Source organism: Typopeltis vanoorti, chromosome 12, assembly GCF_054136105.1.
Source record: "Typopeltis vanoorti isolate ZY-2024b chromosome 12, IOZ_Tvanoo_1.0, whole genome shotgun sequence".
Taxonomy (NCBI): Eukaryota; Metazoa; Arthropoda; class Arachnida; order Uropygi; family Thelyphonidae; genus Typopeltis; species Typopeltis vanoorti.
In genome coordinates this window covers 98,742,694-98,769,897 of record NC_143560.1, presented here as the reverse complement: position 1 = coordinate 98,769,897, position 27,204 = coordinate 98,742,694, and the positions used below count along the sequence as shown (strand labels likewise).

The window sequence follows — 27,204 nt, the reverse complement described above, 5'->3', positions numbered from 1 at the left end:
CTTGATTAGGCTTTCCCAGATTTTTGATATAGATATGCAGTCATTACGATTCAGGTTGGGATGATGGAGCAAGGCCTCCACGCTTTCCTTGAACAAACGTTCGAACCTATAACGGGATCTATGTAAGAGGCGAGTTTTGGACCAAAGGATGCTGTGGTCAGTTTCAATCCCGTGTTGAGCCAAACCAGACTTTTCAGGTTTATTGTGAAGAATGGATGATTGATGTTCTTGGATTCTTTTTTCAAGAGAACGTCCAGTCTGTCCAAAGTAAGAGAGATCACAGTTGCAAGGAATTTGATAAACTCCAGGAAGAGATAAAGTTGAGCGTTTGTCTTTAGGAGAAGGAAAATGAGAAGACAATTTGTTAATAGGAGAATACGTAGCTGTTAAATCATATTTCTTCAAAATTCTTGCGATAGGTTCTGAAATACCGGAGATATAAGGAATAGGTACTCGACGTATTGAATCTTTGTTGTTTTGTGGAGGATTATAAGATGTAAGAAGACGTTGAATACTTTTTTCAGAAAAGCCATTGAGTTTCATGTGTTGCTGGATAGTAGAAGCAACTCTTCACTTTATGAATTACAGCTCTGCCATGATAACTGAAACTATGCAAACTGAAACTCTCCTTGATGAAGTCATCAGTTTGGATAAAGACACAATTGAAAGACTTAAAACTCATTTTGCAAGACCTCCTAGATTTTATGGCCTTCCAAAAATCCATAAGATTGACTATCCTCTTCGTCCAATAGTAGATTGCATTGATTCTCCTACTTACCGTATAGCCAAATATCTAGCTAAATTACTGAAATCTTACATTGGCAACTCGAGTTCTTTTTTAAAAAACTCCTCAGATTTCTTAGAAAAATTAAAAGATGTCTCCTTACAACCTACAGATCTTATGGTTAGTTTTGATATAGAATCTTTATACACCAATGTACCTCTTAAGGAAACTTTAAAACTACTTGCTGACATCTTTCCTCAAGATATTATAAAACTATTCGATTTCGTTATACATTCTGGTTATTTCATATGTCAAAACAAATTTTATAGCCAAGTAGAAGGAACAGCCATGGGAAGTCCTCTTTCTCCAGCTTTAGCCAACTTTTATTTAGAACATTTAGAAAAAGTCCTCTTCACATCTAGTTTCCCTCTACCATCTTTTTGGGTAAGATATATAGATGACATATTTGCTATTTGGCCTCACAGTAAAAACACTTTATCTTCCTTTTTAAACAGTATTAATTCCTTACATCATCGCATAAAGTTTACTATGGAATTAGAAGAAAACAACCAGTTATCTTTTTTAGACGTTCTCCTCATCCGATCATCTTCAAATATTCTTACAACTACAGTATACAGGAAACCAACATTCACAGGTCGTTATATTCTGAAAGAATCAGCCCATCATCCATGTCAAAAAACAGGAATTATAAAATGTCTCATCAAAAGAGCCAAAACTAATTGTTCTACTTTTGATTATCTACAGAAAGAACTTTCTACTATCCAGCAACACATGAAACTCAATGGCTTTTCTGAAAAAAGTATTCAACGTCTTCTTACATCTTATAATCCTCCACAAAACAACAAAGATTCAATACGTCGAGTACCTATTCCTTATATCTCCGGTATTTCAGAACCTATCGCAAGAATTTTGAAGAAATATGATTTAACAGCTACGTATTCTCCTATTAACAAATTGTCTTCTCATTTTCCTTCTCCTAAAGACAAACGCTCAACTTTATCTCTTCCTGGAGTTTATCAAATTCCTTGCAACTGTGATCTCTCTTACTTTGGACAGACTGGACGTTCTCTTGAAAAAAGAATCCAAGAACATCAATCATCCATTCTTCACAATAAACCTGAAAAGTCTGGTTTGGCTCAACACGGGATTGAAACTGACCACAGCATCCTTTGGTCCAAAACTCGCCTCTTACATAGATCCCGTTATAGGTTCGAACGTTTGTTCAAGGAAAGCGTGGAGGCCTTGCTCCATCATCCCAACCTGAATCGTAATGACTGCATATCTATATCAAAAATCTGGGAAAGCCTAATCAAGATTACTCATTAATTTTTTTTTTTTTTTTTTTTTTTTTTTTTTTTTTTTTTTTTTTTTTTTTTTATAGCAAATTCAATCATGTTTCTACTTCAAAATATTTCGTTTCATACTTAGTGATATAACATCACGCGGCATGTTCTAATTTCAACGATCTATTGTTAGTATTCTAGCTTGTATATTTTTTTTAAACTGTTCTTGTAATACCACCGACGATGGTCTGCTATTTCCAGACCGAAATATTTGGTTAAATAAATATCTTTCTTGTGATTACGTGATTATATCATTTATATAGGCATTTTCAGTTGAAAGGAGTTAGCCCATCGTATACAGAGGTAGCAGGATTTTTTTTTAGAGTTTTTCATCCCAAACAGACATGTTCTAGACAACATGTGCAATTATTAGGCAAAGATACTAGGTAATAGATAGTGTAATACAGATTATAAAGTGTAGTTTAAAGGGGCTCTCTCAATGTGTACTCAGATTCCATGAAATAATAAAAAGCAGACCATTGGATTGGTAGCTTGGTAATAAGAAGGCCTCTATGCCAGACCTTGATGTGAGGTTGAGTTCTTCTGAGATAGGGAGAAGCTAGTACAAATTACTGGAAGTTGGTGGCCACAGGGCCCAAATATGTTATGGTTTTGTCATCACTTTATTAGCTGAAATGTTTGGAGGGGGGGGGATTTTTGCCAGGGGTCACTCTCTGTTATCAGCTGTATTTGTGCTAAGATTTTTTTAATATCCTGTATAACTGCAGTTCATATGCCTCTATTTTCATATTGATCCCTGGCATATCAGTTGTTGCATTCTCTTCTTGGATGATATGTGGAGTAATTCAGTTCTGCATTGCTATCCTGTTTGGCTAAGTGGATGGCATACCTGCTCTACAACTCCCTGGTCGTAGGTTTGAATTCTACTGTGCATATGGATGTTTGTACAAGACTGCTCTGGACAAGTTTTTAGAACTCCTCGACTTTGGCTTGTCTTAAACCGTTTCTCTATCACTTTCCTTACCATCTTTAGTTATCCTATCATAATCATTCTTCCTTTTGCTTGCTACATAGCAAAAGAACTCTTTGGGACATCTTTTGTCCTTCTGGGATAATTACATCTGATCATTTGTCTTCCTTACCATACTGGCCACTGCTATGGCTTGCTTTTACATTTGGAAGTTTGTTATTCACATTTTACATAGATTCTTCTTATCCATTATCTCCCACCTGATTTATTTCCTTTGGCACTGGGCATACCAGCCTGATACTTCTTTCTTTAAACACCCTTTTCACTATTTCCCAGCACTGTAATTTCCCTCTAAGTTTGTCATAACTGATCTAAGTTGATTATTATTATTTATCAATTTCTGATATGTACCCAAGGGGTGTTGAGACTGCTATGACAGCCCTACATGATTAAGTTTACATTATTACTACTAATCTCCTATCAACAATTTTTTTCCAAATTAGTCTATTAATTGTCAGCACTGTAATATTATTATAACATTTCATTCTTCTAAGGCACTTCTCACTGAATCAATCTGCCTAGACCTTGGTCTTCCTCTGGGTCTTTTTCTTGCCATCTTAGTTTTAAACGCATGTTTTTCTAACCTCGCTTCACCCATTCTATTTAAGTGACCATACCACCTTAGATTAACCATGCTCACACATTCTCGAATGCAAACAATGTCAACTTCCTTCCTAATGTATTCATTTTTAATGATTCTGTATTGTTGCCACCTGATCATGTCCTAATTTTTCTAAGAACTCTCATATCTGTGGTCTCTAATCTTTAGTGCTTGTTTCTAATTGAACTCTCAGATCCATAATGTAAAACTGGTTTGAACAATTTTGTATACTGGTTTGGTGTTTTAGCTAATTCCTATCTTATTCTACGTAAATTTGTCGAACTGGCTTTTTACCAGGATGGAAGTTTTTTCACTTGGCTATGCTACCAATTATATATTTGGTTTAATCCTTTATCCAAGTGTAAGCAAATAAAGTTTGCGCCTGAAATATTTTCAGGACTGGAGCAACTCGTGGTAAAGGTGGAGTAAGTTCTTATCACTTGCCTTAGTATCTCCCATAATGCAAGCCCATCTCCTTGTGGTCATGCATAATGCTATGCATTAAAGAAAAGGCATCTACCCAGATTGGTTTCGACCTTTATTGAGGTCTCATCAGTGGGAGCCAGACCCAGAGGTGGTGATATTGAGGTGAAAGTAATGCAGAAGTCATATCACCATATACCAGTTGCCATAAGGTATCAACACCTTATTATTAAAATTCTCTGGATTAGAGATAGTTGATGGAAGTTTTTTCACTTGGCTATGCTACCAATTATATATTTGGTTTAATCCTTTATCCAAGTGTAAGCAAACAAAGTTAATGCCTGAAGTATTTTCAGGACTGGGGCAACTTGTGATAAAGGTGGTAAAGCCACGAGTTGCCCCAGTCCTGAAAATATTTCAGGTGCTAACTTTGTTTGCTTACACTTGGATAAAGGATTAAACCAAATATATAATTGGTAGCATAGCCAAGTGAAAAAAACTTCCATCAACTATCTCTAATCCAGAGAATTTTAATAATAAGGTGTTAATACCTTATGGCAACTGGTATATGGTGATATGACTTCTGCATTACTTCCACCTTAGTATCACCACCTCTGGGTCTGGCTCCCACTGATGAGACCCCAATAAAGGTCGAAACCAGTTGGAAGCTTGGGTGATGAATGGCAATGCTGCAGTCCATGAAGTTTTAACTGAGGCTCAGCTGTTGCTGTTACCCTTCAGATGAAATATGAGCGGCTTTGCTTGGTGGCAGGGTGAGCCTGTTAGTGAGGGGAACAACACTGAGTTTTTGATCCTGCAGGTCACTCATTGTTGGGTGATCTGGAGGGGGGGGGGATCTCACGAGTTTTTGGAGAGGTAACCCCGCACTTAAACAAGGAAACCAGTCTGCGTAGTGGCCTTTCCCTTAATGCATAGCATTATACATGTCTGCAAGGAGATGTGCTTTGCATTATGGGAGATACCAAGGCAAGATCAGAACTCACTCCACCTTTACCACGAGTTGCCCCAGTCCTGAAAATACTGCAGACACAAACTTTGTTTGCTTACACTTGGATAAAGTATTAAACCAAATATATAATTGGTGGCTCTTCACCATACCAGCTTTGCTGATTCTGTTGTTTATTTCTAGATTTAACCTTCCATTTTCACTAAAAACTGCATAAATAGCTGAAATATTTTACTTGTTCTATAGGCTCTCCATTCAGAGTGCAACTGAAGTTTTTTATGTTCCTATTTATATAGTTTTATTCTTTTTATTGTGATTTTCATGCTAATTTTTTACGGCTGTTATTCAATTTAGTTAGAAGATCCTGGAGACTTGCATTTGATGTGTTTTAGGAGTACATCGTTTGTATAAAGCAAACAGCTGAGTTTGATATCACAATTCTAATATCAGGTTTAGATGCCACTATCTTTCATAATGTGATCCATATAGATGATAAGCGTGGAGATAATGTATATCCTTGTCTTACATCTGATTTTACATCAGCCATCTTCCTGTATTCCATTCAATTCTAACTGCTGACTTAAAACTTAAATATAGAATATGTATTGCCTTGTATATTGTTTCATTTATCCCATTTAGCTGAAGTGTTTTGAAAAGCTTTTTCATGGGCCTCTTGTCGGATCTTGACAACCTCTGTTTTGCCTGAACCCATCTTGTTATTTTTCCAAGTTTCTCTTTCACAATTTTTCTTGGCCTGTTTTCATAAATGCTTGCATAAATTTTACACTTCTGTAAATCTCACATTCAGTTCTATTCCCTGTTTTACTTATGGGAATAAATTAAAGATACCAAGAAATTATATACTTTGTTTAATCCTTTATCCAAGTGTAAGCAAACAAAGTTTGCTCCTGAACTATTTTCAGGACTGGGGGAAACTTGTATAAGGAAGCTAGGACTTCACATCACTTGCCTTAGTATCCCATAATGCAAAGCACATCTTGCAGACGTGTATAATGCTGTGCATTATGGGGAAAGTCACTACCCACTGGTTTCAACCTTTATTGAGGTCTCTTCAGTGGGAGCCAGACCCAGAGGTGATACTAAGGTTGAAGTAATGCAGAAGTCATATTTTCATATACGAGCTGCCAAAAGGTGTATTTATAGGAACTATGAGAGCTCTACTCAAATTATTTAGAATTCAATCTTCTGACCAGGCCCTCTGAATTATGAAGTATAGCCACTGCAAAACTTATCTCCATATTTGAGCATTTTTGATCAAATATCATCTACTCCAGCTGCCTTTTTGATATGCTGTTCTTTTCAATGTGATATTCAGTTTTATCCTACTTAAAAGTAAGTGATGATCACTTCTAGTTTCAAATTCTTTGTACACTCTTGTGTGACTCACCATCAATTGTATCATGAGCCAGCATGAAGATGTCACTATCAACAGTAACATAGGCTGAGAATTTTCTTATTTCTTGTCTTCTCTCTTCACGTGAACTTGTCCACATCTTTATGTTGGAACATATTATAATTATTTCACACCTCCAGGGAGCCTGGTGACTCATCGTGGGAGGGTGCACCACTCCGTTACACATAACTCAATGTTTCCCCTGCTTAATCCAGCATCTATATAACAATACTACTACTATCAGTACACAGTGCCATCTCCTGCCCATCACCAATAGTAATTTTTGTCTGTAAATTGCTTGTGTAACTCACCATCAGTTGTAAATGCTTGTAATGATTCCTCTCATGCAGAATGAAACTCTGGTTTCTTTTGCATTATTCTTCCAGTTGTACTATCGAGATGCTTGACTATATCAATTCTATTGATTCTGTTTTTTTCACATATGCTCTTCCCTTCTTTCCAGTCTATCCCTATAGTTGAATTCCCACATAATGATTACTTACCCTGTTCTCTCTCTGAACTAATTTGTCAGTGCATGTCCTCTGATGTAATACTCCCCGACTTAGAGTAGCAGTGAGCTATATACATTGTCCATCACTGGGTTTTCACCAGATTGCTTCAAATGCACTATCTATTAATCCTACTTTCCTGTTGAATTTGTGTTTTTGTTGGTTGTGGCTCTTCTGCTATTATTAGCAATACTCTCTCCCCTAATCCTGTTTTTATTCTCCCTGAAAATAGAGTATCCTTTACATTATATTCCTGTATCAAACAAGTGTTACTAATGTCAGTAATTTTTGGCCAAGTTAAGCTGACCAATTCTGAAACTCTTGACTATTGTTTTTCTCATTCTTTTGGCATTGGTATACATGAATTACACTATCTTATTGGTCTCATGGGTACCTTTTACATCTTTTAATGAGTGTTAGTTTTTAGATTCGAGATCAGAAAAAACCACATTCATCAATTTTTTGATCTTTCTGGTTTCTTATGCGTATGCACACACACAATTATCTGCATCCCTCCTTATGTCCCTAGTTGCCCTTATTTTGCATTTCATACTATCTATCATGGGGGGGGGAAAAAAAAACTTCCTTCAGACACCTAACTCCAGATACATTCAAGTTAAATCCATTGATGATATACAGGCATTCACATTCATTAAAATTCCACACGCTTTGTAACAGTTATAACTATAGGTAAAATTATCTTTTTTTTCCCATCTTTCAGGAAATAATTTTATCTTTTATTTAATTAAATGTATTTAATTAAATGAAAAACTCACTGTTATAATGTGTTATAATTTATGCTTTTAGTTGTTACAGTTTTTGATTTATGTTCTTTTTATTGCACTTTTTCAAAACATTTTTCACATTACAAATAAAATGACATCTGGCAGTATACTTTTCTCTGCATGATTTGATTTTACCTTAAGTGAAATTTAGGCATGAACAAAATCTTCTTTTCTTTCTTTTAAGGGTACATAGTAGTCAGCATTCATAGTGAGGAATTTATGAAGACACAATACACGTGTTAGAATAATTACTTTTCTTATCATTAGGAAAGTAACATTCAATATTTCAACCTCTGTCTTGAGGTCGTCGTCATCATAAGGAAAACATACATTTGTCAGGATACAAACTACATTAGACTACGCTATACAAAAGTAAGACAAATCTAAATGTTTGTTAATCATTTACCCTAGCCTTTTTTTCAGTCCTCCAGTTACTCCGGAGGACTGAAAAAAAAAATGAACTACATTAAATAATTTCTAAAGTCCTCTTATTAAGATTTTCTTCTGTTTGGGGTTGTTCTGGATGCTATACAGGTTGAAGATGGGTCCTCCATATTCTTGGCATAATTAATCCATCATTCTTGTTCAGATTTGGATGATGTTTCAGCATTTCACAGGCTTCTTTGAATTTTCTTTCAACCCAGGTTTCAGTGCAGTGCAGTGTAGGGACTTTTCCAGTCAATTCTGTGACATGTTTGGAACGTGTGGTCTGACAGGACTGTTTTACCATAGTGGAGGTATTTAATGTGCCGTTCGTGTTTCTTTTCTAATTGGGATGATGCATCCAGTTTCCCCCATGTAAGGTAGGTTACAGTTGCATAAAATTTTGTAAACTCCTGGGTGGGCAAGGTATGGAAGAGGATCCCAAATTATCAGCCAAAGTGCTCTGTATTTATGCCTGTTTGGAAAAAGCTTTGTTAAGAGAAGAAATCCATGAAGCCTGCAAAAATCTAGCAGTTACCCAAGCCAACATTTTGCAACAAAAAGTAGAGTTATCAAGCTACATAAATCCTGATGTTTGGGATATTTTGGAGAGGATTACAGATGACTCGGCAAAACACATGTTGAAGAACAAAGAAAAACTAATAACGAAGTTTCAAGCACTAAAACAACAAGAAAACAACGGACAATCCGAAAGCCATACCCAGAGGAACAGCCAATTACAAACCAACGATACAAGGAGCAGCCAATCGCCTACAAGCGAAGTTAGGAGCAATGAAAGGACCATGGCCAAGTTATCAACAAATCCAGCTACAACCTTAATGAAGGAAAACTCTCGCTTTTGAAAAAAAAGGACTGAACTACGGCATTGTACAAAGGTCAGTTAACAAATTGGATTTCATTTATCATCAAAAGAGGTCTAAGATCTCTCCCCTCCATTTAGTAGACAAAATAAGAATGGAAACATCATACTCTCTAATAAACAGTTAAGTTGAAACCTAACCAGAGCAAAAAAACTGGCTCTTAAATCTAAAAAATAATCAAGACATCGTTATTGCAAAATTGGATGGAGGCAATGCTACATCGTCCTTGATCGGCAGCATACCTGGAAAAAATGAACCAATTGGTATCTGACCACAACACATACCAAATTGAACTACAACCACATCATCCATATTTGAATAAGAATGATGGATTAATTATTCCAAGAATATGGAGGAACCCATCTTCAACCCGTATAGTATCCAGAACAACCCCAAACAGAAGAAAATCTTAATATGATGACTTTAGAAATTGTTTAATGTAGTTCAGTTTTTTTTTTTCCTCTCCTCCAGAGGTCAGGCTAGGGTAAATGATTAACAAACGTTTAAATTCATCTTACATTAGACTACACTAAACAAAAGTATCTTGTATCCTGTGCATATGTTTTCCTGATGATGACCTCAGTACGGAGGTCGAAATGTCAAATGTTACTTTCCTAATGATAAGTAATTATTCTAACATGTGTTTTGTGTCTTCATAAATTCCTTGCTTTGAAAATCTTTTGGTTTTTGCACATTTAAGATTGTACATATTTCCAATGAAATGGTTATATGCAAATCAGTGGCAAGAAAGGAAGTGTGAACACACACACACACACATGCATAATTAGAATTTTTTTTTTTTTTTTTTTTTTTTTTTTTTTTTTTTTTTTTTTTTTAAATTTGACCTTTAGATGTTATGTGATATTTCTCTTAAAACTGAAACTTGGGTTTGAAATAAAATTTTCTAAGATGGCTAGAGATAATTAAATATTTGAAGACTTCATTTTGATGAAGTCAGCTAATCCTGTAAGATTTTTAGATCCCAGTCTAAAAACAGAAGGGAAGAGATGACAATCCTAAATTTGTTCTCTCCTAGCATTAAATGTAAATTTTTAAGTGATCCAAGTGATCTGAAAACTGTTTTGTAAATATTTTTAATATTGCCTTTGAGCTTCATTTCCTTGGCAACCATAACTCCCAGTTCCTTGGCCTCATCATTTTCCAGCAACAGAACATCATCAGTAGAATATTTAGACTGAAACTTATTCAATCCAAAGTGAATTTTATATTTTACAACATTAAAAGAAAAAGCATTATCCTTTGACCATAATGACAGCTGATTCAAATCATTTTGCAGGATTACTACATCGTCTTGATGACTACAGCTCTTTCCAACTTATCAGCAAACAACTGGATAGTACTCTGTAAATTGTCTCCAATATTATCAGATTAAACAACAATATATCAAGAACAGAGCCTTGCAGAATACCACTGGTCATTTTTTGACCCTTTGACTCTGCTCCACCATACATCACTCTATGATGCCTGTCTGACAATTATTCTCTAGTATCCATTCCCATTCATTTTAACTTAACAGATTCACATGCGGTATTCTGTCAAATGCTTTTGGAAAATCCAGCAATATAACTGTATAAGCATTACCTTTATTCATCTCTAGAGTTTCTTTATTATAAAAACAAAGTGAATCACTAAGGGAAGACCTCCCCTTAACAATGCCATGCCGACCTCTAATTAAATTAATTTTTAGATTAAAATTTAATTAATTTTAGATAAATATTAAATAAGCCCGTGTAACTCAGTGGATGTGGCGTTCGCACACCACGGCGCTTGGCCGCACGAAGAAGACTTGGTTTCGAGTCTAGTCGGCGACTAGAGGAAATTTTTCTAAGCCTTTTTTCGACCGGTTCCCGAGTTAGTCGATCTCTGGCACGGGCAAGCGGGGTTTTTCCTCCCGGAAACTCGAGAAAATCGACCGTAGAACCCATATTATTTCAGACATTAAATATGTTGTGTTAGGGTTAGGGACCACGAGATGGCGGCACATTTGAGCCGTCTCTCTTCACTGTGTACCGCTTAATTAGTGATAGCTTTGGGCCATCTATCTCTGATTGGTACCAGTGGAGATTGAACTGCCCACTCAGTCTCCAAAATTTAGATAGGGCTAAATGGCCTCGCCTACTCCCGTATACGGGAATTAAAAGGTGTTAGCTGATTTTTTTTTTTTTTTTTAAATATTAAATTTAAAAGTAAAATAATTTAAATTGAAATTTTAGATGAAATTATAATTTTAATTTTTAATTTAATAAGTACTTATGAAAAGGAAACAAACAGTATCATCAGAAGTGTTCGTATCTTAAGTAGTGCATTACCATGGCAGATCATGCCTAACAGATTGTATTTCATAAGTTACTAATCAGTTTCAGTTTAACATAATAATAGATATTAACCCTTTGATCATTACAAATGCGTGGTGCACATTCATTGGTTTCATTTGTATGGTGTTACTAACATGGTGAGTGAGTTTGTGTGATTCTTTGGTAGCCTTACTAATGCTCTGAGCACGTTTCCATAAACTCCATAAAGGGCAATTGTTCACTTTGAGGAAAGAAATTTCTGTACTTTGCTAGAAATGAAAGTAAGGACACACGAGGTGTTTAAAAAAAAAAGGGCTTCAACATCGGTTTCGAAGAAGTGCAAAACATTTGTTTTGCACACTTTTGCTCATGCATATTTTGTTAGCACTTTTTATGTGGTTTGCCCTACCTGGCAAAATGCTTATGTATACACTGATTGCCAGGTAGGATTATGTATTTATGCACCATGCTTCGAAATCTACCATACAATTGTAAAATGTAAAAAAAAAATGATAAAAAATGGCATCGATATTGGGTTTGCAGAAGGGCGAAATGTGCGTTTCATGCAATTTTGCTTACATATTTTGCTTGTGCTTTTTACACGTTTTTTCCTACCATTTTTATGCAGTTTGGCCTACCTCGCAAAACTTATGTGATGCACCATTTGAGCAGGTATGGTTGCGTGCTTCACCATCCTCCAAAATCTATCATACAGTTAGAAATTCCCAAAGAAATATCACTGAATGTAGGTTATTACAGTTATTATTGTATGTATAAAAATCATTTATTACTTAATATGCTCTTTAGTAAATCATTGACGGTTTTTGTTTAAAAATTGTAAATGAATGCTTTAATACTTGGTGGTGGTGGTTATTTTAATCATTTTTTTATTCATGTAAATTATTGTATGATCATATAAAGAATTTGAGTTCAAGTGAAAAAATTTATATAATGAAAATGACTCTTTAATTTGCATAGGTTATTGTGAAACTAGGCAAGAAGAGGACAAAGGTGCTCTTCACATATTAAGTCCTTATTCATTATGCATACCACAACCAGATCCTGCTATCGATACCTCTATCATTGAAGAAATACCTGCCAAAGAACCTCAGTGGACAGCAGTGCCTAAGAAAAGTGCACTAAAAAAGAAAGGTGGATCCCTTTCTCCTACATCATCTATATCTCCTACCTCATTGAATATAATTGCATTTTGTAATAATCAAAATAGGATGCACGTTTTGCCGTAAGTGCTAATATTGTTCAGTCTAGTATATATATTTTTAATTATATTAATTATTTTTCTGTCTTTTGTGTATTTTTCTCTTATTTATTTATTTAGTGCGTAATGTCAATTAGATGTTCAGAGACAAGATGATTTAATCTCTACCTGTGGCACTGTGATTCAGGGGCGAATGCTGGTCTTGAAATTCACGCTTGCTTTTGTTATCATTCAGGGAATGAGAGGTGTGATTTAAGTCTGATTAGCGGAATAATGAATTACTGACCATTTAAAACTATGTACAGGTAACCCTCATATAACGCGGATGTTAGGTTCTGCAGAAATGCTGCGTTATGTAAATCACGTTATGCGAGTCTCAGATCACAGAAAAAGTAGGGTTATGTTTCGAAATCGTTTTTTTTTTTTTTTAATTATATAAACAACAATGACATATCAACAAAAAAAATATTTTTATTTAATTCAGGTAGTATAAAATTATAAAAATTACAAATTGTAATTATGCTTCATTGCACGTAATGCATAAATATTTTAGGCAAAATAAAAATAAGTGCATATTTCAATCTTTCATAGCACAAGGATTTGAGGATCAGTTAATAAACATTAGTTTTGTCATGTAATCAACTGATGCATTACTAGAAAACAGTAGATTAGTTCTTGAATTATTATTAATTACTATTAATTATTAAACACTAGAGTAATTCTGTCTTTGGAAACTTTGAATCCAGGAGCTGATCTTTCATTTTTCGAAATATAGGTGCATTTTTGCACTTTTTTCCAATATAATCCAGATTCATCTGCATTGAGCGCCTGGTCTGCACTATAAATGTTTATAAACTTTGAGAGTTTTTTGTTTAATAAGATTTCCATCCATTGGAATTTTATTTTGAAGTGCAGTCTTCTATCGAAATCATTAGAGATTTCTCCATTTTTCCATTAGAATTTCGCGTTTACAAGCATTGATTGTTCGAATTGTTGATTCATTTAAATTCAAAGTCCCTGCAAAAACTCCTGGTTTTTCTCCATTTTTCAACTGATCCAAGATTTTGAATATTTTTCTTTGAGAGAAATTAATTTTGTTTTCAATGTCGGATTTTCCCTTTCATTGCAGTTTGTGGCCATTACTATAAAAATAATTTTTTTACACAAAAAAACAAGCATTACATATTGTATGTAACTCACCAGAAAATAAAGTGCTCAGCTTGAGATGAACACACATGATTTTTAATGCACTTTCCTGGCAGAAACAAGGACAATTTTCAACAATAAACATTTTATATGGTAAACAATTGAGGTACATGCATGCTAAAGGGTATTTCCCCTAATATAAATCTGCTACTTATAATTACATGCGGGATACAGGCAGACGCAAATTTAATGGAGATAAAATTTGATTTTTAAGTCGCGCTGTGAAAAACATACGAAAAGATAAAAGGCTACTACAATTTGTAGACCATGTTATTAATAATTGGTGTTTTATATAGATAATGTTCATAGATATTATCTTGATGTTAATCCTACCATAGAGATGATCTCTGTTTCTAACAATTATTTTTTTTTATTTATTTCCGAGTGTACCTATATATTATTATATGCACAAGGGTTCACTCCAATTGGTGCAATGACCTTAACTCGTTCTTTCAGAATCCAAATAACCACTGACTCAAGACCAAAATACAAAAAAAAAAACACATTTAATAAAGCAAAAACAATATATATATACGGTTCAAACAAATATTACATAACTAACTACAAATTAATTGGATCCGAGGCCTTTTAAAAATAAACTTACACTTAAGACTAGACTAAACACTTTCTTTGAACAATCACAAAATGTTCATAGCCAGTTTCTTTCTCTGTCAAGGCCCTTTTCAGAAGATATGTGACTCTATTCTTCATTTTTACAGGATCCTTTCTCATCACTTATGTAGCACACATTAATTCTTCCTGACTTAATTCTGTCTCTTTTCCAGTAGAAATAATAGTTAGATCTGGCGTCTTTAATGCAGATGAAACTTCATATTCAGAGTTTTCTCAAACATTCCTTTAGAACGTAAATAGCAATTTCTTCTTTTATTCACTACCAATGCGTACTGACAGTCTTAATTCTTCCAATTAAAAAAACTTACAGTTCTAAGATTCCCTTTTCGGAAGCTACTATAAATCTTTCAATTAGTGTTTCCTCCAATATTCCGTTTAAAATGCATATAGCCATATTTTCCTTTTATTTATCAATACTTATTCCACTTTGAAATTAATAGTTCCACGATTCCTTTTTCGGAATATACTATTAATTTTCCTCAGACTGTCACATAAAAAAAAAAAAAAAACTCAAGTTCCTCTGAATCTAAATATCTGCTGGCCTGTGTTCTAAATTCCTTCCGAACGCTATTCTTGTTTACTCTCTCGTTGCTTCGATACCGAACTTGTCAGCTGTCAATCACACATCCAACTTCTCGGCGAGCATGCGCACTCCATGAAACTGGTAAGCAAGAAGTTAGGTAAAAATAATGGCTGGCACGTTGTCTCCATTAGCGACAAGAGAGAATGTCTTCGTAAAACACAACAACGTTTGATAATTTTAAATTACAATAAAATTCTTGTAAGTAATACAAATATCAAATCTAGTAAGTGCATCAATTTTTTAACTTCTTTACATATCATTTTTGACGAAACAATTTCAATAGCGGGCACATCGCAAGTGCCGACAATGCATGTTACGAAACTAAAACTAATAAACATTTTAACATAAACAATTCGTGAAAATATTCAGAATTTTAATTATGATTATTTTTAGTGTTTTTATCAGAACTGTGTTGTATAAGCACCGCGTTCAACAAGGGTTACTACAATTTTAGACTGCGTTGTATAAGTACCCGCGTTATACGAGGGTTACCTGTATTTAGAAATTTATGTACATTTAATCATACAAATACAACATTTATTTACTTAGCTACTTGAATACAAATTCTACCCTACAGTTCTTCTTTATGAACTGGTCAATAACATCGTCATAAAAAGTTGGTTGTAACTTAATTTTCCCAAGTAACACGCACGCTTGTAAAGGCTGGCTGAAACTACTTTGACTGTGTATGGCCCGTGTTTAAGCAACAGGGTGAGATGACGTGGAGAGAGCGGAAATGGCTATGCGCGTGCATGAAATCACAGTGCTGAAGCGAGAACCTGGAAGCTCCTACAATCGAGCAAGCCAAGGTAGCTTTGACTAGACAAGCAAGCATCGGCCTTCGATACACAACGCAAAGCTCAGTTATTGCCGCACAAGATTAAAACGTCTTCTGTCTACAAAAATAAAAGCCTAAATGGAATGCTTATAAATGCATGCATTTATTAACAAATAAATATTGCATCTTTCTCAATTAATGAGCTTGCGTAGCAAGCATGGAGAATTCGCCACTTCTGTGATTAAGCCTCAGCTGGGATAACTATGATAGCTGAGGGAGATTAGTTTGATTTGAAAAGCATATACAGTGGGAAATAATTCAATATTTCTGTTAAATACCAAGTTATTTTAAGTTTTTTCACTTGGTTATGTTATAAATTAAAGATACCAAGAAATTATTTACTTGGTTTACTCCTTTATCCAAATATAAGCAAACAAAGTGTGCGCTTATAGTATTTTCAGGGCTGGGGCAACTCGTATATAGAGGCTAATAACTTCACATCACTTGCCTTAGCAGTACAGTAATGAGGGTATGAAGCACTTATGGCAAGTGTCTAACTTGCACCCCCCCAACCCAAAAATGACAAATTTTGAAAAATTTAAATGTAACAAGTTAAATTTTAATAAATGCAATATGTTAAATACTTACTATTAAGTCCATCAAAATGAGTTGTAGTGTGTTGCAGAATTTGTCTCTCTAAAGTGGCGTATTGCCGATATTTAAAAATACAATATAAAATAGCGGACTTTTATATTTATTTATTTATTTTTATTTTATACATTTTTTCATCTTGCATCCTCTTTCCATTTGAATTTGCATTTTTATTATTACTGATTGTTATTATTGTTACTAAGATAGACCTCCTGGAAGTTAGGAACTGATCAAGGGAGGCCATACTATTTGCACCAGCTGTCATACCTGTTCTTGAATTCATTCATGCTACTTGCACACACAACATCCAAAGGTAATCCATTCCAATCATGCACCACTCTGAGAGGAAAATCTAGCCCTCATCTCCTTCTTGACAGGCATTCATTCTCAACTTCCAAAGATGTCCTTGTGTCCTTTCCCCACCCTCCATAAAATGAAAAATTCCATCTACTGAAATTCTAACCCTTTCAGAAGTTTGTAAATCTCAATCATATCACATACCTTTCTTCCGTTTGCTAGTGTCTGCAGCCTACAACTACAATTCTCAGTTTTTTTTCATAATCAGTATTTTATCTTTACAGGTCAAGGTTCGTTTCAGAATTGCAATTATTCTCTGAGTTGTATTTACAATTTTTGCTAAATGTCCCTTGAACTTCAACTTACCGTCTACCAAAACTCCAAGATCCCTAGCCTGATTAGCTTCGTCTAGTATAATTCCACCAAAAATAAAGTGCAAAGTACTCTCTATTTGATCACAAAAGAAATGAAGAAATTATGAAAGAATTAAACCAGGAATCAGTAATAGGAAAAATTTAAAAATATAAACACAAATGGATGGAACACGTTGAAAGAATTAAAACAGAAAGATTACCAAAACAAGCCTTAAATTACAAACCATTAGGAAAAAGAAAATCTGGAAATAAAAAAAAAAAAAAAAAAAAAAACTCTTAAGAGATTTAACGGGGGTGCTTAAAGGTCAAAGCTGTATAACTGAGAGGAGACCTCCACATAGCTTTTAAAGGAATGTGGAGAACCAACCAGGGCTTCTGACCTAATGCCCAAACCTCATCTTCTCGTGGTGCACCCTGTTGGGTATCTACCTGGATACTGAACGGATGAGGATCGGCCGGCAATTTGTGATTTAGCCGACCAAATTCTATCCTGGCAAAAACAACAAGACCCTCGTTGTTTTTGCCAGAGAACCAGGACAAACAGCAAAAAGTCTGCTACTGGAACAAATCTGAAAACACACCCCAACTCAACATCACCAGAGTTAATGATCGGTAGTATCAACATAAGAAGCCTGAATGGCAAAGAAATGGAGCTAGCTGAGGAATTAGGTAAGTACCAGATCGACATAATAGGGGGTGACTGAAACAAAAAAGACAAAAACTGATGAGATCTTTCTGAGCAATAAATACAAAATGTTATATTCAGGCAATGACAATCAAGGAAAAGGAGTAGCCTAATCGAGAACTAGGCTAATCTTCTTGAATGGCAGGCAGTCTCAAGTAGAGTGATGTGGGCAAATATCAGAATGGGAAACTGGACAATGATACTTATTTGTGCCTATGGTTGAACATAAGGTTCGACTAAGGTAGAAGTGGAGGAATTTTTTAATGCTTTAGAAAAAGCGCTGACACAATGAAAAAGGAACAGTTGGTCCTTGTTGGGAATCTAAATAGCAGAGTAGGAAATGATTGTGAGACATACAAAAATATTTTGGGAAAATTTGGAGAAAAGAACAAAGCTAATAAAATGGCAAATATTTGTTGGATTTCTGCTCAGGCCATGGACATGGTTATTACTAACACCATGTTCCAACATAAAAATGTGCACAAATTCACATGGAGAGAATAGGCAAGGAATAAGAAAAAGTCTCATTGACTATGTTATTATTGATAGTGATGTTTTCTTCCTGGTGCAGGACACCAGAGTGTACAGAGGATTTGAAATTGGAAGTGATCACTATTTAGTTTTGAGCAGGATAAAATTGAATTTCATATTGAAAAGAATAACATGTAAGAAAGTTTTAAAGCGAATAAAACTTGAGCAGCTCTCAGATGTGAACTGTAGACCAAAATACACAAAGATTATTGAAGAAAAAATGAAAGAGTTTGAGAACAGGAACCAAACCTTGGAGTTCAGTGGCTGGCCTTGAAGAAAATCCTGATTGATTAGGGTTTTCTTCCTGACAGAGAGGCATGTGGTGAGGTTGTTTGCAAGAATAGAAAAATCAGAACTGCATGGTGGACACAAGAAGTTAAAGAGGCAGTTAAGGAAAAGAAGAAAGCATATCCAAAGTTCCTGACAAATAAGTCCGCTTATGATCTTAGAGAATATAGAGATAAATGTAAGGAAGCTAAACACTGTGAAACTAGCTAAACAAAAGTGATGGGAGGACTTTGGCAAGAACATAGGAAATAAATATCATGAAAGTGGCAAAATATTCTGGAGGTTGTTGAAGAAGCTTAGAAAAAGAGTGCTGTAAAAGGACTTAGAGATGATAAAGGTGACATGAAAATGGGAGAAAAAGATATCCTTGAAGTATGGAGTAATTACTTCGAAAAATTGCTAAATGAAACAAGCAGTGATAGCACAGTGGCAAAAAAAACACCCAACAGGCATACAGTCAGAAATACATATCCATACTTGAAGTAGAAAAAGCTTTCAAAGACTTGAAATGTATAAAGGCAGGCAAATTTTTATATATTTCCCATATATAAAAAGGGAAATAAAACTGAATGTGAGAATTACAGAGGTATTTCCCTACTGAGTGTTCCTGGCAAGATCTATGCAAGTATACTTGAGAAACGGTTGAGAAGAATTGTGGAAGAAAAGCTTGGTGAAGAACAAGCTGGATTCAGGCCAAATAGAGGCTGTCAGGATCAGATCTTCACTTTACGACAAATAGTCGAGAAAGCATGGGAATATAACAAAGATCTGTATTTAAGTTTTGTCGATCTGGAAAAGGCATATGACAAGTCGCCAAGAGAGAAGCTATTCAATATGCTACAGTTATATGGTGTCAATGGGGCATTATATCAAGCAATACTTAGTCTTTATTTGAGTTGTTAGTCAGCAGTTAGAATTGAAGGAAGTACAGGAAGATGGTTTAATGTTAAATCTGGTATCAGACACGGATGTACATTATCCCCTTTCTTATTCATTATCTGTATGGATCACATTATGAAGATAAATGGTATTAAACCTGATATCAAAATTGGAGATGTTAATGTCAGTTCTTTGCTTTATGCAGATGATGTTATACTTCTAAATAAATCCACTACAAGTCTGCAAGATTCCCTGACTAATTTGAATAACTGTTGTAATGGATATGATATGAAGGTCAGCAATAAAAAGACAAAGACGATGAAAATAGGCAGAATCGTTGAAAATGTCAACTGCATTGTGAATGGAGAACCTGTGGAACAAGTAAAGCATTTCAGCTACTTAGGCACGATTTTTAGTGAAGATGGTAAAATTAAATATGGAAATAGACAACAAAATCAACAAAGTTGGTATGGTAGGAAGTTAATTGAATAAATTCATATGGAATAAGTGAGAAATTAGTCGGAACACTAAATTAGCTGTATACAAGACAGTGTTCAAACCAGTTTTAACTTATGGATCTGAGAGCTAGGTCAGAAGTAAAACACTTGACCAAAGACTAGAGACAGCAGATATGAGAGTCCTGAGAAGGATTATAGGCGTGAACAGATGGCATCAATGGCAATATCATTAAAAACGAGGATATTAGGAAAGAACTTGACATTGTCAGCATTGCGTTAGCAGATCTAATCTCAGGTGGTATGGTCACTTTAACAGAATGGGCGAGGAAAGATTAGCAAAACAAGTGTTCTCTGCTGGGTTGGCAGAAAACGACTGAGAGGAAGACCAAGATATAGCTGGATTGATAATGGTACAAAGTGCCTTAGATGATAGAAATATTAGCTCTGATAATGTTGGAATCTTGATAAGTAACAGACTGATTTGGAGGAAAATTGTAGATAGGAAGTTAGTAATGATGTAAATTTTTCATGTAGTACTATCGTATCCTGTACACCCCTTGAGGGTACATGGCAGGAATTTGATGTTGATTTAACGATGACTTCTAAGGTCGGAACAGGCTACTCTAGGCCTAAATCCTTGATAGGCGTGATGATGGTAATTCTGCCAATATAATACAACATTGGAGATCTAATTGCTCCCAAGTGCATGATCTTGCATTTATTAGCATTAAACTGACAGCCATTTTCGCATGCCCACAATTCCATCCTAATTAAATCATTTTGCAAGTAATGCATGTCAGCAGCACTCTTGATTGCTCTGCCTATCTTTGTATTATCAGGAAATAGCTGTATGTTGAATGTCAACCTACAGCTATTTGCTGATTATACAAAGATAGGCAAATAGCTCTGTGCTGCATGTCAAATTCTTCCAACGTCATTATTGTGCTGATTGAATAACAGTGACCATGAACCGATCCTTGAGGCACACCACTGGTTACCTTGAATCTTACAGATTTACCCCTCCCCCCATTATATACCTCTTTGATATGTCAGTCAACCAATAGTTTATAATCCAATCCCATATTCTTCAATTTATGCAGTAGTCTTCCATGCTGTATTCTATCAAAAGCATTAGCATAATCTAAAAGTATCATGGTATATCCATTCCTGTTGTCTCAGTGTAACATTATTATAGAATATGAACAAGTTGTTAAAACATGACCTTCCCTTAGTAAACCCATGCTGTTCATTGCAAAGTAGAGATCCAAGGAGAGATCCAATTTTAATCTATGGATCTAAGAGCTGGGTTAGAAATAAAACACTTCACCAAAGAATAGAAACTGCAGATATGAGAGTCCTGAGAAAGATTAGGGGGTTGAACAGATGGCATGAATGGCAATATCATACACTTCTCAAAACAATTAGGGGATTAAGAGGGAGATGTTAAATCCCATTTTATTTTATAGCCGGGTACGAAACTCGGGGGCAAAATCCATAGAGTTTCAATGCTGAATGGCAATATCATACACTTCTCAAAACAGTTAGGGGATTAAGAGGGAGATGTTAAATCCCATTTTATTTTATAGCCGGGTACGAAACTCGGGGGCAAAATCCATAGAGTTTCAATGCTGAAAAAACTATTGGCTGAACCAAGTATAAATGATCACTTGGATAGTACAACACCAGGGCAACTCCATGCAAAGGTGGAGCAAGCTCCCTCACTAACTTTAATATTCTTTCATAATGTAAAACCCAGCTCCTAAGAGATGTATATATATTGTTTTACATTATGAGAAGAGGTCACTACCCTTGATAGATGAGACCTCAAAAAAGGTTGAAACCGGTCTGGTTGAAATCAGTGAGTAGGTAGACCAGGAATATCAAGGCTTTAAGTGAACAGAAACTTACATACCTCTACTATTGAATTAACAAATTCGCCGGTAAAATAGCCTTTCGGCTTTATTATCTTTGTACAGTTAGGGGATGTTTTAGTTTTTGTTGGATAATTATAAATTTCTGTAAATATTTATAAATATTGGGTATTTTATACATAAATATTTCTTACGTATGAATATGGTGTAATTGATATAATATTGTTTAAATAAATTATATTTATTACAAATTTAACAAATTATACATTTTAGCGTGAAATAATTTTAACAAGAATAACCAAAAATGCTTCCGTTAATTTTTAGTAGGGTGTATGGTCTCCATTAACAGCCAAAACAGCGGCTCATCTTTATTGCATGGACCAGATAAGATGATCAAACAGTTCTTGTGGGATATTTCCCCTCTTCTGTGAGAGCAATTTTGAGCTCTTGAAGCGATCTGGTGGCATCAGTCAAGCAGAAACGTGCCTACCTAAAGCATCCCAGGCATGTTCGTTTGGATTACAATCCACTGAACAGGCAGACCAGTGCATTTGTTCAATACCTTCTTCCTCAAACCGCTCTTGTAGCAAATTTGCACGGTGTGGATGAGCATTGTCATCCTTAAAAATGAATTCTTGGCCAATTGCAGTAGCATATGGAGGAATTATAGGTTCCAAACTCTCATCATGATACCTTTTGGGCTTGTTAAGGAACCTTTTCTGATAAAATAGAGGTCAGTATGGCCACCTATACTTATTCCAGCCCATACCATCAAACTACCACCTTGATGTTGGGCTCTTTCACAAACAAACTGTGGATTATTTCTTGTTCCACTTTCATGCCATATTAAGATATGTCTGTTCTGGTTGCATACGGAACCTGGACTCGTAACTAAAAAGTACACGAGCCCAATCCTCATTTCTCCAATTGTGGTGTTCCTGTGCCAAAAAATTCTTTGGGCTCTTCTGTGATTTGCAGTAAGTGGAATGCAAACCATTGGTCTTAGAGCATATAAACCTATGGCTGTAAGATGATTTCGAACATTTCCCGTCTCCAGAAAGTGATTCCAAAGGCGTGAAATTATTCTTTGAGATACATGACACATTTGAGCGACAACTTGCTGCGTTTGTCCATCTTCTAATCGACCAATGGCTCTCCGAGCCATGGATATCATGTTGCTCTGCCATTTTTAACAAAATAATCTGTGATAGATGACACAAGAATCGAAGTGATAATTATGCACTGTGGAAGTGAGTGCAACAAGCAATGCTTTTATACCCCCACATGCTAATATGGCTAAGACACGTTTAGACTAGTCTTAACATGATTTTGTATGCAATTGTGTGTTCTACACTATTGTATATTAAGAATATTTTAAAATAAATGTGTTACATTTTGTAAATTATTTTTATAACTTTATAATTTACAAGAAAACCAAAATATCTCCTAATTGTTTTGAGCGGTATATTAAAAATGAAGATATTAGGAAAGAACTTGACATTGTTAGCATCCAGGAATGTGTTAGCATGCTAATCTCAGGTGGTATGGTCACTTAAACAGAATGGGAGAGGAAAGATTATCAAAACAAGTGTTCTCTGACAGGTTGGATATAGGTGGATTGATATGGTAAAAAGTGCCTTAGAAGATAGAAATATAAGATCTGATAATGTTGGAGTTTTGACAAGTAACAGATTGATTTGGAGGTAAATTGTAGATTGGAAGTTAGTAATGATGTAAATTTTTAATGTAGTGCTATCATATCCTGTACATCCCTTAGGGTATATGTCAGGAATTTGATGTCCAGTTCTCTATCCCGATATTTATTCACATTACTCTACTTGATATTGTCTGCCATTGAAGATGATCCTCATATTTAGTGTTAAATACTATGGTTACTCTCGCTTTTCTCTGATTGTTATTGCCAGAATAAAACATTTTGTATTTGTCACTTAAAAGATCGGAACTGTTTTTTTGTCTTCTTTGTTTCATTCACACCTATTATGTCAATCTGGTACTAATCCAATTCTTCTGTTGGTTTCATTTCTTTTCCATTGATGCTTCTTATATTGATAATACCAATCTTGAACTCTGTTGATGTTGAGTTGGGACATGTTCTGGTATTTATTCCAGTACCTGACTTGCTGTTCACCCTGGTTTCCTGACGAAAACAATGGGGGCTTGTTTAGCTGGCCAACACCCCAGCTGGCATGAAATTCTATCATCTTGTACCGTCATTTTACATTGTGGTTTATGCAAATAAGAATAATACAATTTGGTTGGCTAAATCTCGAATTGTCAGCCCATCCTCATTCTTTCACTATCCAGATGAATACCTAATAATAGGGTGCATCACAGAGGTCTTCTCCAAGTTATACAGCTTCAAACCTTTAAGCACCCCTTCATCAGATAATTACCAAATAAATGTGTGCATGGTAGTGCAGAAAAATTTGAAAATACCTGCTTTTTGAATAGATAATAGGTACCATAGTGAAAATTATCAATTTCTACCAAGTCCAGAATGTTTAAAATGTCAGTTCAATGGAACCAAAAAAGGTATGCATTTCTAACAACATAACAGTTTGCATTATCCTTCACTGTACTAGGCAGTACTATTAGTTATGAATCTGTGTTCAAAGTAATATGTAATTGCACACACTTCAAGAAGTTTAATATCCGAGCATCAAAGGAAGATATCCTCAATAATAGTCATATCTATACTTAATAATTCTGATGCTGTGTCGGATTGGGTTGTTTTGAAAATTGCACATCAAGCAACTAAAACTATGAGATTGTGTTGTGCCTGTTAATTGTGTTTTGTAGAATGAAAATACCAATATTTCAATAGAAGAAAAAAAAAAAAAACCTACAACCTATGAGACTGGCTAATTTGCTTTCAGTTGAAAAGCCCTTAAAAAACAGTTCTTTGTGTCTTAGATGGGATTCAAATCCATCAAAGTGTGTTACTTTGAAAAGGAAGCCATGCCAAGTCTAAAAATAGCTCAAATATCAAATAATGTCAGTTAGGTTGACTAATTCTTAAACATTTCTCTCTTATGTTATTAGTATAAATGCATTAATCACTTGTGTGAAACTTAAATGTTCATAGATATAGTCTTCATCCTGCTATGAGTCTTTGGATTCCACGGAGGTGCCTATACAATAATAATACTTTCCTTCAAGAAAGTCTTTCAGAAAATTATTAAAGAAAATCATTGTACTTTAGTTAAAATTGAAGAAATTACTGTTCCAGATTTTATGAAATTAATTAATATTTGAATGTAAAAAATGTTGCATGCATTGTTATATTTCATTTCATGTTTTTCAAATAGTCTATTAGCTTGTAATTTTATTCCCCTTTACTCTCATTTTACTTTTTTTGCTTTAAAAATGACAGTTCTGATGACTAATTATTCTTTTCTGAGCTTGATCCTTATGCAATACAACAATAAACAAGAATGATTTTATTACTATTAGTTATGAAAGGTGCTTGATGGGTCTGTGGAGCATTTTTGGTGTTGCAAACTAGTCTTTCTGTGAAATTTGTAATTTAATACATGTTCTTCAAGCCATGTAATTGCTATTTGATTTGAAAACCTAATGTTTTGTATTTTTCTCATCCTTTGGTGTACATTTTAATTAACATAATGAACAGTATTTTATGATTTTTATCTGCAGTCATCACATATTTCAAATATTTAAGCAGATTCATGTAACATCAAAATATGATGTGAAAAGAACAGTGCATATATTAGCCAAAAATGTTTTGACTGTCTGAGGAGTGCAAAAGGGCCCATTTTGCCAAATCGGTGAAGCAATATTCTGTGTATAAAGATGCCAATTTTAAATAAATTTACCGTATATTATCACGTATAATGCGAACTAGAAATTTTGTTTGAAAACTAGCCCTAAAATGCCATATCCACGTATAATGCGATCTGTTAATCTTGTTCCATAACATTATAAATAATACAATACGAATTAATGAAAGAAATATTTATTTTAAAACAAAATGTCAAAATCCTTTAAATTCTTCATCTTTTGAGTCATCAAACATTTCATTTATAAATTCATCTGTAGGGATTGCGTCATCAGTGTAGCAGTTGTCGTCATCGTCTTCATGCTCTCCATTTTGTTGTGTGTCATCCTTGCTTTCGTATATGACGTGATCTTCGGATCCATCCGGTGAATTACTTATTCCACATTTAAGAAATGAGCATTGAATCATTTCAGATGGTATCGAATCCCATGCTTCTTTAACCCAGCTGGTGACTAGGGTGATCCCAGGCTTCTGAAAATTCCCACCCTTTGTCATCTTCACCAAACCAGATGACATCCATTCTCTCCATTTTTCACGTAAATGATCTTTAAATGGTTTATTCAAGCTGACATCAAGCGACTGCAAAACAGAAGTTAGACCACCCAGTATGACTGCTAGATCTGTACGTAGCTCACGTGCTTTCTCTTTGCTTGCCTCTGTTAAATGTGCCCGGACATATCCCAGACTAGCGTGCTTTGTTGACGTAACAAGCTACCTGGACATATGTTCCATACTTGATCCAGCCATAATTGTACACCTTCTTCATCCATCCAACCTTTCTGATTAGCGCGAACAGTTACACCTGGTGGAAATTTCATATGCTTTGGAATTTTCTTCCTTTTAAATATCACTGTTGACTTTAATTTGGTTCCGTCTGCCATGCATGCTAGAACAATGGTAAAATACGTTTTTTCATGTCCCTTTGTTTTTATGAAGACCCCCTTTTCACCAACTGAGTTTACTGTTCGATTCCCAGGCATATCAAAGTACATGGGCCTCTCATCCATATTGCCAATTTGGGAAAGTTCATATCCATGACACTTCCATAATTTTATGATAAATTTATGGAAGGACTGCACTTTTTCTTCAAGCTGCTTTGGTAACTTCTGCGCAATTTTTGTTCGGTGTCATAATGTTAATGCTTTGCGTTCCATAAATCTATTGCACCACCCTGGCGAAGCAAGAAAAGATGAAATACCTGGTGTGTCCTTGAATTTGCCATTCTTCAGTTGTAGAGCTTGAAAACGAATTGCATTTCTTGTTACTATGATGGCATCTTGTCGTTGCATCAAAATCCATTCATTTAGCTCTTCTTCGAGTTCTGGAAAGGATGCTACATCTCCACGACGGGCATGTTTCGTTTTGGGGATTTTTTCAAGATTGTCTTTTTGCATATGCCAAAGTCTAATGTTACTCTCTGCTACACCAAATTCTCTCATAGCAACACTGTTATTATGTTCTTCTGCAAACTGCACGACACGCAATTTAAATCCTGCTTCAAAAGATGGACGTTTACGTTTCTGTTGGCTCATTTTCA

At 35.0% G+C, this 27,204-nt stretch overlaps 1 protein-coding gene across 5 annotated transcripts in view; it reads left to right on the top strand.

Annotated features, from left to right (window-relative positions):
• The window catches only part of LOC150101049 (phosphatase and actin regulator 2-like), a 305,287-nt gene that overhangs the window by 171,061 nt on the left and 107,022 nt on the right, over window positions 1–27,204 (top strand). For all 5 annotated transcript variants that reach the window (XM_090401166.1, XM_090401167.1, XM_090401168.1 and 2 more), the window contains one exon: window positions 12,376–12,640. In XM_090401166.1, coding sequence (XP_090257292.1) covers window positions 12,376–12,640 — 265 coding nt within the window. The remainder of the gene's footprint in view (window positions 1–12,375; window positions 12,641–27,204) is intronic.